The sequence below is a fragment of the Chiloscyllium plagiosum genome, chromosome 6 (genome assembly GCF_004010195.1).
Source record: "Chiloscyllium plagiosum isolate BGI_BamShark_2017 chromosome 6, ASM401019v2, whole genome shotgun sequence".
NCBI classification, from domain to species: Eukaryota; Metazoa; Chordata; class Chondrichthyes; order Orectolobiformes; family Hemiscylliidae; genus Chiloscyllium; species Chiloscyllium plagiosum.
The window spans coordinates 5,642,439-5,654,919 of record NC_057715.1 but is presented as its reverse complement, the minus strand read 5'-3'; the positions used below and the strand labels follow the sequence as shown (position 1 = coordinate 5,654,919).

Genomic DNA, 12,481 nt, shown 5'->3' with positions numbered 1-12,481 from the left:
CTCCGAGAGCTGATTCTCAGGGAGTTGGATCAGTGTTAAAGACTCTCCACGTGTAAATAAAGGGGGACTTGGTGATCCGTATCAGCCTCTGTGAAGTTATTTCAAAGGGGAACCTTTTGTGTCTCCAAAGGTTCATTTTCCTTTCTGGCCTCAACCATTTTCTTATATTAATATAAAGCAATGCAGCTGATATCAAGAGCTGAGCACCCCAGAGAAAACAAAGCTCACCATCACTGCACACTTCAATAAACACTTTCTTTTTGTTACCAACAGTCAAAGTGAAAAACTTTACATTTTGATTTATTTTCCAAAAACAACCAAGTGTTGAATTTTTTTTTCTTTTGAATATTTACGCTGCACATAGTGGAGAAAGTTGAATTTAACTGAAAACCAACACACGACAATGCATGACATTCTTTAATAATTGGAATTGAAAATTTTAGAAACTTAATAACAAAAAGCATTTAACAGTCCTAGTCAGCTAGTTCTATTGTATTCATTGGCCTTTTTAATCTTAGAGTTACATATACACCACCAATGGATCATATTATCTGTACAAATAAGGATCTAAGCACACATACATGTTGTTGCATGCTTTATTGCACAATTTCTAATGTCTGTACAATGTTCTAAATAAACAGGATCATTTTAAGTAATTCCACTTTTGGTCTAACCACATGTAGCTTTACACAATTTAGATGGGTTTGGAGTATTTCAATTTTTAAACCAAACTCTATAAACATTACATCTGCAGAAAATATGTGGTCAGACACTGAGGTGCATTAATGGATAGTTTTTAACAAAGGCACTTTAAATTGCAACTCTTCTTGGAAATTCCTTCCAACAATAATCATGTATGAAAATTCATAGCCAATAATTATTATCCATTGGGTTCCACTTTCAAAAATGGGGCTCCTTCAGCAGCTTATACCAAACCAAGTATGCGTCCTACCCACCAGGAGCATGGCATGATTAATCTACAAACAACACGACACCCTCGATAATTATAAGGCCAGGGGATGTAGCCACGCAAGGGTTCACATATACGCTGGCAATGTGAATAACTGCGTCTACACTCAGCGCAACAGATTCCGTTGTGATCCAGCATAGGGTCAAAGGTCATGGTGCCACTCTCACCTTCTAAGATTCGCTGAAAAAGCAAGAAAGACATTTTAGTATTGCTTGTGTTCAGAATCCTTTTTCCTTAAAAACTAGAGCTTTTGGTAAAGCAAGACATCATAACAACAACCACATGTTAACATTTTCAAAAGGGTAAACACGAGGAAAGACACTGTGCAGAAACCTCCCCTTCCTAAAAACAATGGAGAAAGTGCCAGAAGAAGAAGATCATAAGGTGATTAGTGCTGGGGAAATCCATGGCACCTCTGTGTATCACAAGAATTATGTTCAAAGTGCAAAGGTTTTAATGCCTTGCTATCAATTGAGACTCTTAAGTGGACAATAACCAATTAAAGATCTCTTCATGCCACCACTCTGATTAACTTTATTCCCAACATGCAAGAACACTGGCAGCCTTCTTGGTTGGTACAATTAAGAGACCTGTCCTTTAGGTTTGGTGAGGTAGTACCTTGATCTATTCCAATTTTGGGATGATAAGAGGCAAATGTAGGAGCAGGAAGCTGGCAGTTAAAAGCTAATCCTTCTGACTCCCCACCCTCTCCATGTGAGCCTCATCCAATCTCCCATCCCCATCCCCTGAATCTAGCTCTGCCTGTTGCCCCTGAACGTCCGGGTCACTGTACCATGAGCAGCCATGACTTCTTATTCAGTGCTCCATCTCTCACACTGGCAGCAAGCCTGTGATTGGCTCAGGAGGGAGAGCACATCGGTGTCCCATGATGTATATCTCACAGAAAGACCATTGGGTGACCATGTACATGCCTGACAGACACATGGCCCGGTGGGTTCTGGTGAAAGACATCTCACTCATTTTCACATGGATCACCATACTTGCAACAAATAATGGAAGATTCTGCCCATTGCATCTGATTTCAGAATTGCATCGTTATAAAACAAAATCAATGTACACAAACAGGCACCAAATTTGTTGGTTTGTTAGCCCATGTCTCATAAGTTGACTGCACTTAAAAAATTACAAAGTCTGTTGAGTATTGTCAGGAAAGTCATTGGGTGCAAAACTTCGCCAATGCAGCTTAAAACCATAACAGAATAAGACCATAAGAAATAGGAACAAGTGCAGGCCAGCCGGTCCCTCAAGCCTGCTCTGCCATTCCATAGGACTGGCTGAGCCAAACTTCTTCACGTTCACTTTCTGAACGTTCCCATAAGCCATGATTCCCCGACTGATCAAGGATCTATTTCAGCCTTAAGTATATACAAGAATTCTGCCCACATGTTCCAAAGACACTCAATCCTCTGAGAGAAGAAATGCCTCCTCACTTCAGTCTTAAATTGGTGCTCCTTTATTCTGAGAATATGCTTTCTTGTTCTAGACTTTCCCATGAAGGAAAACATCGTCTTAGCATTTGCCCAGTTGAACCCTTTAAGATTCACATATGTTTCAATGAGATCACCTCTCATTCTTCTGAACTCCAGTGAGTTAAGTCATAACCTGTTTAGCCTATGCTCATTTAAAAATGTTTTTTTTCTGAGCTTCATGTGTAGGATCTTTAATCAGCCTGATCCATTGTTCTACAACTTTTGAAATCTGGATTGTCCAACATATGTTCTGTTGGGTACAGTCTGACCTGCCAAAGGTTTGTATCAGCCCATCAGTTGCCTGGTGAGCCCTTTGAAAATGAGAAGTACCATATTGTCAATGTGAATTTCTGTGAGCATCTGAGAATTGTCTCATGGCCTAGCACGGTCTGTAACCCCAACAGGAACTGGGGAGCGGAAATGTCCAGAACGTGGCTGTCACCATGAAGAAAGCAGTGAGTGTTAGAGGGTGGGAGGGAGGAAACCAAGAGAAGAGGAGGGGTAGAGAGAAGAGAAGGGTGCAATCAGTAGAGAGAAAGGGAGATTGTGGAGAGACAGAGGGAGGGGGGATATGGGTGGGGAGATGAAGAGTGAGAGAGAGAGAGAGACAAGGAGACAGGGACAGAGCGAGAAGGAGAAGTGAGGAAAAGGAGGTATGGAAGGGTGAGAGATGCAGGCTGGGGAGAGAGCATATGCAGGGATTGAGAGAGATTAGATTACTTACAGATTAGATTAGATTAGGTTACTTACAGTGTGGAAACAGGCCCTTCGGCCCAACAAGTCCACACCGACCCGCCGAAGCGCAACCCACCCAGACCCAATCCCCTACATTTACCCCTTCACCTAACACTACAGGCAATTTAGCATGGCCAATTCATCTAACCTGCACAATTTTTTTTTGGACTGTGGGAGGAAACCGGAGCACCCGGAGGAAACCCACGCAGACACGGGGAGAACGTGCAAACTCCACACAGAGAGTCGCCTGAGGCGGGAATTGAACCCGGGTCTCTGGCGCTGTGAGGCAGCAGTGCTAACCACTGTGCCACCGTGCCGCCCACAAGAGATAGAAGAGATAGATGGGAAAGAGAGGGTTGGGCTGAGAAAGAAAGAGGTGTGTGGGGTAGAGAGATAGGGAGGGATGAGGGAAGAGACATCGTCAAAGAGATGAGAATGAATATCACTCTCATCCATGTGACTTTTCACTCATCTTGGCTCATCAACAGACTCTTGTCCCTACTTCCCTTAGATCTGCAGTCTCAGCAACTCTCTCCTGACCCCTGGTCAAATCGTCACCTACCTCAACTGATTAAAACAAAATTGGCCCTCAAACAAAAGGTTTAGAAATCTTTGATTCAATCCTAGTCTCCTCACCAAGCCTCCTGTCAAATTGCAATAGGAGGGGATAAAGCCGATTGGCCTCCAAGTCTTCTTTATGGGGAAAGTGATTTGAGAGTAGGTCAATTCATTCTTTCCTGATTCTAACCACCACCACCCAATCCTAACCCAAACATCTGCAATCTCCCCCAACATCTGCAATATGTGCCAACATCTACAATATCCCTCTACATCTGCAAAAGCTCCCAACATCTGCAATATGTGCCAACATCTGCAATAACCCCCAACATCTGCAATATGTGCCAACCTCTGCAATATTCCCCATCATGAAACAAGGCCTTCCGTTGGTTTTGGGCGTTCAGAAGCGATACACTGAGGTTGGGAATTCAGCAAACTGTGCAATTAATCCTTTGACTTCATTTCTCATAAGTTTCATCTTGTTACAACACAACTCCACTTTTTAAATGATAGAATTAAAACTAAATATAGTGACTGCCAAACTATACCAAATAAACTGTGTGATCTGTAATATGTGCCAACATCTGCAATATTCCCCAACATCTGCAATATGTGCCAACATCTGCAATCCCCCCAACATCTGTAATATGTGCCAACATCTGCAATATTCCCCAACATCTGCAATAACCCCAACATCTGCAATATGTGCCAACATCTGCATATTCCCCAACATCTGCAATATGTGCCAACATCTGCAATATTCCCCAACATCTGCAATAACCCCCAACATCTGCAATATGTGCCAACCTCTGCAATAACCCCCAACATCTGCAATATGTGCCAACATCTGCAATCCCCCCAACATCTGTAATATGTGCCAACATCTGCAATATTCCCCATCATGAAACAAGGCCTTCCGTTGGTTTTGGGCGTTCAGCAGCGATACACTGAGGTTGGGAATTCAGCAAACTGTGCAATTAACCCTTTGACTTCATTTCTCATAAGTTTCATCTTGTTACAACACAACTCCACTTTCTAAATGATAGAATTAAAACTAAATATAGTGACTGCCAAACTATACCAAATAAACTATGTGACAGAACAGATTGTGATCCAAACTGGGACATGAAGATGATCAGGGAGTTTTACCTTTGCAACCTGCCAGGGCAGAACATGACCTACAGCATTCTGAAAATGTATTTGCAAATGATATCACTGACAAGTTGCCTGCATTGAAGCTGTCTGATTAACAGGCTTGGCCTCTAGTAGGTAGTGAAATGTTGCTTCACGTAGATCAGAGCCCTAATCTGATTCCAGTAGCAATCTTACCTTGGCGGAGGGTGGATGGGGATCAGAGGCCTGTAGGATTGGAGGCAAGGGATCATGGTTATAAATCAGAGACCAGGCAGGTAGTCAAGGATTAGAGATAATAGTGTGGTGCTGAGATTCTGAAGGATCACAGACTGTGGTTGAGTGGAGAACTGGAAGCTGGGAGATGTGGGGAAAGGATTGTGGATTGAAGGCCTGAGGAATCTCTGAACTACGTGGAAGAGAGTAGGTGCCTTAAGGGTGAGAGGGTAGGCTGCTTGGAACAGCCAGCTGAGTGTCACTTGTGGGAAACTATCAAGGGAGGAATGCTGAATGCAGCAAATAGGTTCAGTTATTTTTAAAAAACTCTTGGAACCAGCATTCCTGGGCTTTCTGGAGCCTCTGGTTTTCCGAAAACTGATTGGGAAAAGCTAACATTGAAATGATGGATAAGTGTGAGTCTCCCAGTCTCATTCTAATGTTGAAAATAGCAGCTTGTTTGTCTCAAGCAGGTTGGCTGTTCTTAGCCCCTAACCCATCTCCAATGAAATCTGGTTTGGATATTATGGACCTGTATTTCAGATTTCTAACACTTCAACCCCCAACCTGACCGAAACCCACCCAGTTTCGGAAAAAAGACTTCATCTGTTCCAAAGTGGAGTAAAAAATCAAATCAAAATAATAACTGAGTGGAATTTCAGTAATTCTTATAATTAATAGCTTTCATGTGAAGCTTGTGTTTCACTTTGATTAGTGTACTTGTAAAATTCTGATGAAGCAAACTTGCGTGGGAGTTTCTCCCATTCATCCTTCACAGTTTTGGGGTATTTGTCTCATAATTTCTGACTACTTATTTACCAGTTCTGATGAATGAATCAGAGACTGTCTAAGAAAATTCACTTAACACCATGAGGAAATTTATGATGATGGTGTTATGTCAATTTTTAAAGCATTGGTATTAAATTCCTTATGCTGCTACTTAGGCAGAGGTAACAGACGATTAAATCACCATATATTAACATTCCCATGAGTAATTTCTACCCTCGTGTATTAATTGTATTTAATGGAAGAAAAGGCATTTGTTTGATTGGCAGCTAGGGTGTAAGATTTACATAATAGTTTTTAGAAAGCTACTAATTAGCTTTCAGAGAAAAAATGTCTTGTGGAGAATATCTACTACATTCACCTCTGTGGCTCGACTGTGCTCTACTTGTGAACAGTGTCTTCTTTGTTACTTTCCCAGCATTGCATGACTGTTGTAATTCCAATACTGTTAGCATTAGAAGGTGAAAATTTACAGTTCTCTCCACAGAAACTGCTTTCATAGTGGTGGTCCCAAAAGATTTTATTGAAAGGGTTATGAAAAATGTAATCGTTGGCAAGTCTTCGTGGTATGTCTCCTGAGATTGAGATTACAGTTCATTCAGCTGAAAACTTAAATCAATCACTGCACCAGCATGCTAACATGCACCCCATTAACTCCTCAAAAAAGGTTCGCAAAATGTCAAGATCAACAAAGTTGAAGGGCATGTTCAGAATTGTTACAATATTCTGAGATATAAACTTTTATGGGCAAAAAAATGAAATATTTTAAAATTACAAAGAGCTTTGATGGAGTAGATAGGCAGAAAAAAGCTTCTAGTGATTATGAGGGTCAGTAGGCAAGTCACGCAGGTTTAAGACAAATGGCAAATTGGATGGGAGACATAGTCTAACAGGGTGGTGGAAGCAAATTCAATGGTAAATTTCCAAACAAATATTGCTAAATATTTGAAAAGAAAATAATAACTTGCAGCACTATGAGTAGAAAAGAGAGACTTAGCAAATAACTCTTTCAAAGAGCTGAGTTTATGACTCCTTTATCGATGTTATAATATTCTTTGATCTTGAATTTGTGACCAGCATGCAGTGACAATAAAACTTGAGGGAACAAACATGTGGCTATCTTGCAGCTCCTGCTACTGGGATTTCATACCAAGTACAAGACAATAATAATAATAATAATAATCTGATCTGGTGATTTATAGGTTCAGAAACATTTCCTCAAGTGCTTAATTCTTATTCTGTAGCCAACATGTCATGTGATACCACACATGTATGGATGGTATTGAGCAGAGCGTCAATCTGCGAACATGTACTTTGCCTCAGTGGACAGTACTGCTGTCTACAGTGTGGTTCACGCTGCTTCAATGAGCTAACATCGTCAAGCAGGGAAACAGGTTTATTAATGTAGCCTTTCAAAGAGGCAGAATATCTGATTTCCTAATATACTAGCATGGCTTATATTTTATAATTATAAAATTTCATAGAACAGAAGGAGGCTATTTGACTGATCATGTCAGTACTAGCTCCTGAAAGAGCTATCTAGCTAGTCCCATTCTCCAGCCCTATCTCTGTAGTCATCTAAACTCATCACTTTCAAACGCATATCCATCTCTCTTCCGAAACCTCTCATGGAATGCATCTCCACCACTTTCCCAGGCATGACATTTCAAACCCTAACAACACTGAGTAAAGAAGTTTCCCCTCATCTCACTCCGAGCTATCTTGTTGATAATATTGAAATTATGAACTCCAGTTACTGTCATACCAACTACTGCAAACAAATTATTTGTCTTTATCCTGTCAAAACCAATCTAAGGTCACCTTGCAATCTTCTCTGCTCGACAAAGAATAAGCCTAATTCCTTTAACCTTTTCTTATGTCTAAACATCACTCAGTTCAGATATAATTCTAGTAAATCTCCTTTGCACTCTCTCCAGGATTTTAAACATCCTTCCTTCAATTAAATAAATAAAGAACTGAACACAATACAGTACAACCTCGGTTGTCCTAACATCAATTATCCGAATTTTGGATTATCTGAACAAGATCTCAAGGTCCTGTAAAAACGGCATTAGGCAACTCAGCATTCACTTATCAGTTATCGGCATTGTGGCGTGCACTGGCGGATAACCAAGAAATGTTCGGCTAACTGGCACTCATAAATTACCGCTTGTTTACGATCAGATCGGTTACTTGTTCAATCAATTATCTGAAAAAAAAATTCCCCGCCCATCTCGTTTGGATAATTGACATGCAACTGTATTCTACATGTGGTCTCACCAATGATTTGTAGAGGTGTAGCATCACTTCCTTGTTTTTATACTCTAATGCCTCTAGTTATAAAGGATCCTAAAAGTCTTCTTAGCATGTTTCAATTTTCTTGGCCACCTTCAGACAATTGTGCACTTGAACTTTTGAAGTCCCTCTGCTTCTGTACTCCCTTCACAGTTGTATCATTGAACCTGTATCGTTTCCCCGTGTTTCATCTACCAAATGCATTACCTCACATTTCTTTGCATTGATAGAGTCATAGAGATGTACAGCACTGAAACAGACCCCTTGGTCCAAATCGTCATAGCCAACCAGATATCCCAACCCAATCTAGTCCCACTTGCCAGCATCCGGTCCATATCCCTCCAAACCCTTCCTATTCATATACCCATCCAGATGCCTTTTAAATGTTGTAATTATACCAGCCTCCACCACATCGTCTGGCAGTTCATTCCACACATATACCATCCTGTGTGAAAACGTTGCCCCTTAGGTCTCTTTTATATTTTTCCCCTCTCACCCTAAACTGATGCCCTCTAGTTCTGGACTCCCCCACCCCAGGGAAAAGACTTTGCCTGTTTACCCTATCCATGTCCCTCATGATTTTATAAACCTCTATAAGGTCACCTCTCAGCCTCTAACGCTCCAGGGAAAACAGCCCCAGGCCAGTCTTCCTCTCCTATAGCTCAAGTCCTCCAACCTTGGCAACATCCTTGTAAATTTTTTCTGAACCCTCTCAAGTTTCACAACATCTTTTCGATAGGAAGGAGACCAGAATTGCATGCAATATTCCAAAAAATTCCAAATTCATATTTTACATTAAAATCACATGTCAAATGAATACTTGAACATGAAGAGATCTACAAAATAATAAGAAAATTTGTATTATTCTAGGATCATTCTGTTATCTCAATAGAGATTAATTCCCCCTATTTCACTACTGCCCCTGAGTTCACAGACTTGCAATGGGTCCTGGTCTAAACTCCTCCATGACCATGCCCAAGCCCCATCTCTGTAATCTTTCTGAAATGTTTGCACACCATTAATTCTAGCATCTTATGTAATTCCAATTTTAATTACTCAACTGGGAGTGGCTTTGCATCCAGCTGATCAGGCTAACCTTCCTACACCTCTCTGGTTCTCCACTACCTTGTTTTCCACCTTTATGACCATCCTTTAAATGTATCTCTTTGATTAAGCTGACTTTGTATCTCCTTACATGCCTTAGTATCATAATTTGATTTATAACAATCCTGTGGGGCACCTTGAAGTAGTTCATTGCATTAAAAGTGCTAAAATATACATTACCATTGTGAGATATTTAAACATTTCTGCCCTCTAAAACATGGTGATTTATAATTGCTATCCAGTGTCACTACTTTAGTATGGTGAATAATGAATTATGGTGCTTGGCAATTAATTTAGTAGGTCATTAGCTCAATCTCCACCATGATGCTCTGAAATGAATGCTAGGGTCAGCATAAGTGATGAAGAGATTGTCAGATAGATCTGGCCTGTGGGACAAATAAGGCTGACTCTGAGGTGGTCCACAAATTTGTATAAAACTATTACAAAGAATACAGGCTGCACCCCACAAACATCTTCTTCGAGTAAGCAGAAACAGAATATATATTACAGATTGTTCACAACCTGAAATTGATTGATGAATAACTATACTTCATACCAATAAATTGTCTTGTAAATGGTCTATGTACAAACACTTATAAAAGAAAATCAGTTTTGGACGTAAAGTGTTAGATTATCTGAGATTTGCTTCCAGCTCTAAATCTGCCCGAACTGGAGTACTATGAATGGGTTCATTAATTCTTCTTAATGGCTAATGGTCTACTTCAACAAAGTATATTCAAAAGCCCAACAAGTGTCAATGCCAGTATTGCTGCAAAAGGCACATTTTGTTACATCTTTTGATCTTTGACTCATCAAAATAATTTGCAAGAAATACCAAAGTAAATGAAACCATTTATACTGTACTAGAGGAAACCGATGATTGACTAGCAAGTGTGCTCTGATTGATAGAGGCATTACCTTGGAGAATGCACTGATTAACGATCACTGATAATTAACTGTCAGAAGTTATTTAAATTTTAACCAAGACTTTGTTTGGTCAAGCCATTGCTCTGAGAAATGATTCAAAGAATACCTGTTACCTCATTTTTTGCATTAAAATAAGAGCAGTGTTTGTATGTGTTCTTTCCCTTTGCAAAGAAGGCCCTGTGTATTAATATATATTTCAATTTAAACAAATATTGCTACCAGATTAGCAATGAATAGAATTATGATATTGCTTGACCAGTCAAGCCTTTTTACTAGTTTAGATATGATTATTATAATTAGGATATTCAGTTCCAAACATAGATAAACAGTCCAAGGTAATAAAAACATCCTCAGCTAATTTAAATAATAGATAAAATATAGAGAGAAACTTTAACTGACATAAGGAATGCATGCTACGACTACATGAATATTCATCGTTTTATCTGAAACTTTATTTTAAGTTATCATACTAAATGTGCTCTATTCCACCAAAAAGTAATTTTTCTGTCATCTGTATTAACTCGTAATAATAACTATCTGACTCTAGATTGGCCAGATTAAAGTATTTTCAATTGAATCAATCAATTCTAATGCATGACACATTTAAGATTGGCAGTATTGAGTGTAGTCGAAGAGTGTGGTGCTGAAAAAGCAAAGCCAATCAGGCAGCATCCGAGGAGCAGGAGAGTCAACGTTTTGAGCATATGCCCTTCATCATCTGGAATGTATTGAGAGTAGCATAATAGTGTTTTTAAAAATGCTTGAAATTTTTGTCCTTTTCCTGCTGCATCTTCTTCAGGTTTTTTTTAAAGAATGGGATGTGGTCAGTGGCACCAATGCCAATGAGTGTCATCATTCCACTCCTTAATTAATAGACCCAGGAAGTTTTCTTCAACATACTGTGGGTAATAATGCGTTCATCAAACCTTTAGAAGTAGATAAGTAATGAAAGAACTGTGGATGCTAGGAATCAGAAGCAAAAACAGAATTTGCTGGAAAAGCTCAGCAGATCTGGCAGCATTTTGTAGAGAGATATCAGAGTTAACGTTTCGGGTCTAGTGACCGCTTCCTCAAAACATCTGTTGTGAGTGGATCTGTTGTTGGTTCTTTGTGAACAGATGTATAATTTTATGATGCAGAGCATAAGTCAAAAATCTTCCTCCACTGGTGCCTTTAAACTTTATAGGAAGGCCCAGTCTTCTGTCAATTTTCCTCTCATTCCTCAGGCATCCAGACAGACAGAAGTAAAAGTCATCCTTTATGAGAATTTTGAAGTGGGACTTTAGTCAGGAAATAGAGTAATATGTGTAAACTAAAAAGTAATATCTAGTATTTAGAAAGAATAGTCAAGATTAATTGGAGATATGACCCTGAATTAGTGTGGAAGCCGAGCACTGCAGTATTAGCATATCATAAATGATATTTCACCCACATTGTTCCTCATTATCACAGAGCAATTCATCTGTGCAGCCAAATTCACCTAACAGATCGGGGGAAATGTTCAGCAATCTCAATAGATAGCACCTTATATAAGTAGAATGTAGTGGCATTCATTCAGGGGATAATGATGTGAGAGATTCCATTCTTCTGGTGTGTCTGGCTCATATAAGTGTGGAAAGTGTGTGCACGTTCAGCTACTGACCGAGCATATTGCAGCACTGATGAAAGAACTCGAGGACCTTAGGCTCATCCGAGAGAACGAGATCTTTCTGGCCAAGACCTTCAGCGAGGTTATTACACCGACCATACCAGAAGAGAGCAGAAGAGAGCAGACGATGAGGAAGGCAGAGAGGAGACAGGTGCAAGAGACCCCAGGGGAAGTACCTGTCAGGAACAAGTTGAATCTTTTGGAAACAGTAGAGACAGATGATACTGCCAGTCTGCGAGGCGGCCAGGTTTGTCAATCAAAAGTTGGCGCAGAAGCAGAGCGGAAGAGTCGGACATCACACAGAGCCGTGGTAATAGGGGACTCCATAGTGAGAGGAACTGACCAGGGTTTTTGTGGCAGCAGGCGGGACTTAAGGATGGTGTGTTGCCTTCCTGGTGCCAGGGTTAAAGACATCACAGACAGAGTGCAGGAAATCCTCCAGGACGAAGGTGAAGAGGCAGAGGTGGTGGTACATGTCGGCACAAATGATGTTGGGAAGAAGAGGAGGAACATACTATAGCGGGACTTCGGAGAACTAGGAAGAAGGCTGAAAAGCAGGACGTCCAGGGTGGTTATCTCCGGTTTGCTTCCAGTTCCTCGGGCTGGTGAGGCCAGAAACAG

The 12,481-nt window shown here is 40.3% G+C and overlaps 1 protein-coding gene across 1 annotated transcript in view; it reads right to left on the bottom strand.

Annotated features, from left to right (window-relative positions):
• Nucleotides 1-404: 404 nt before the first annotated feature.
• Nucleotides 405-12,481, bottom strand: part of cnmd (chondromodulin) — a 71,403-nt gene continuing 59,326 nt past the window's right edge. Inside the window, exon 7 of the mRNA XM_043691168.1 lies at nucleotides 405-1,150. Coding sequence (XP_043547103.1) covers nucleotides 926-1,150 — 225 coding nt within the window. The 3' untranslated portion in view covers nucleotides 405-925. The remainder of the gene's footprint in view (nucleotides 1,151-12,481) is intronic.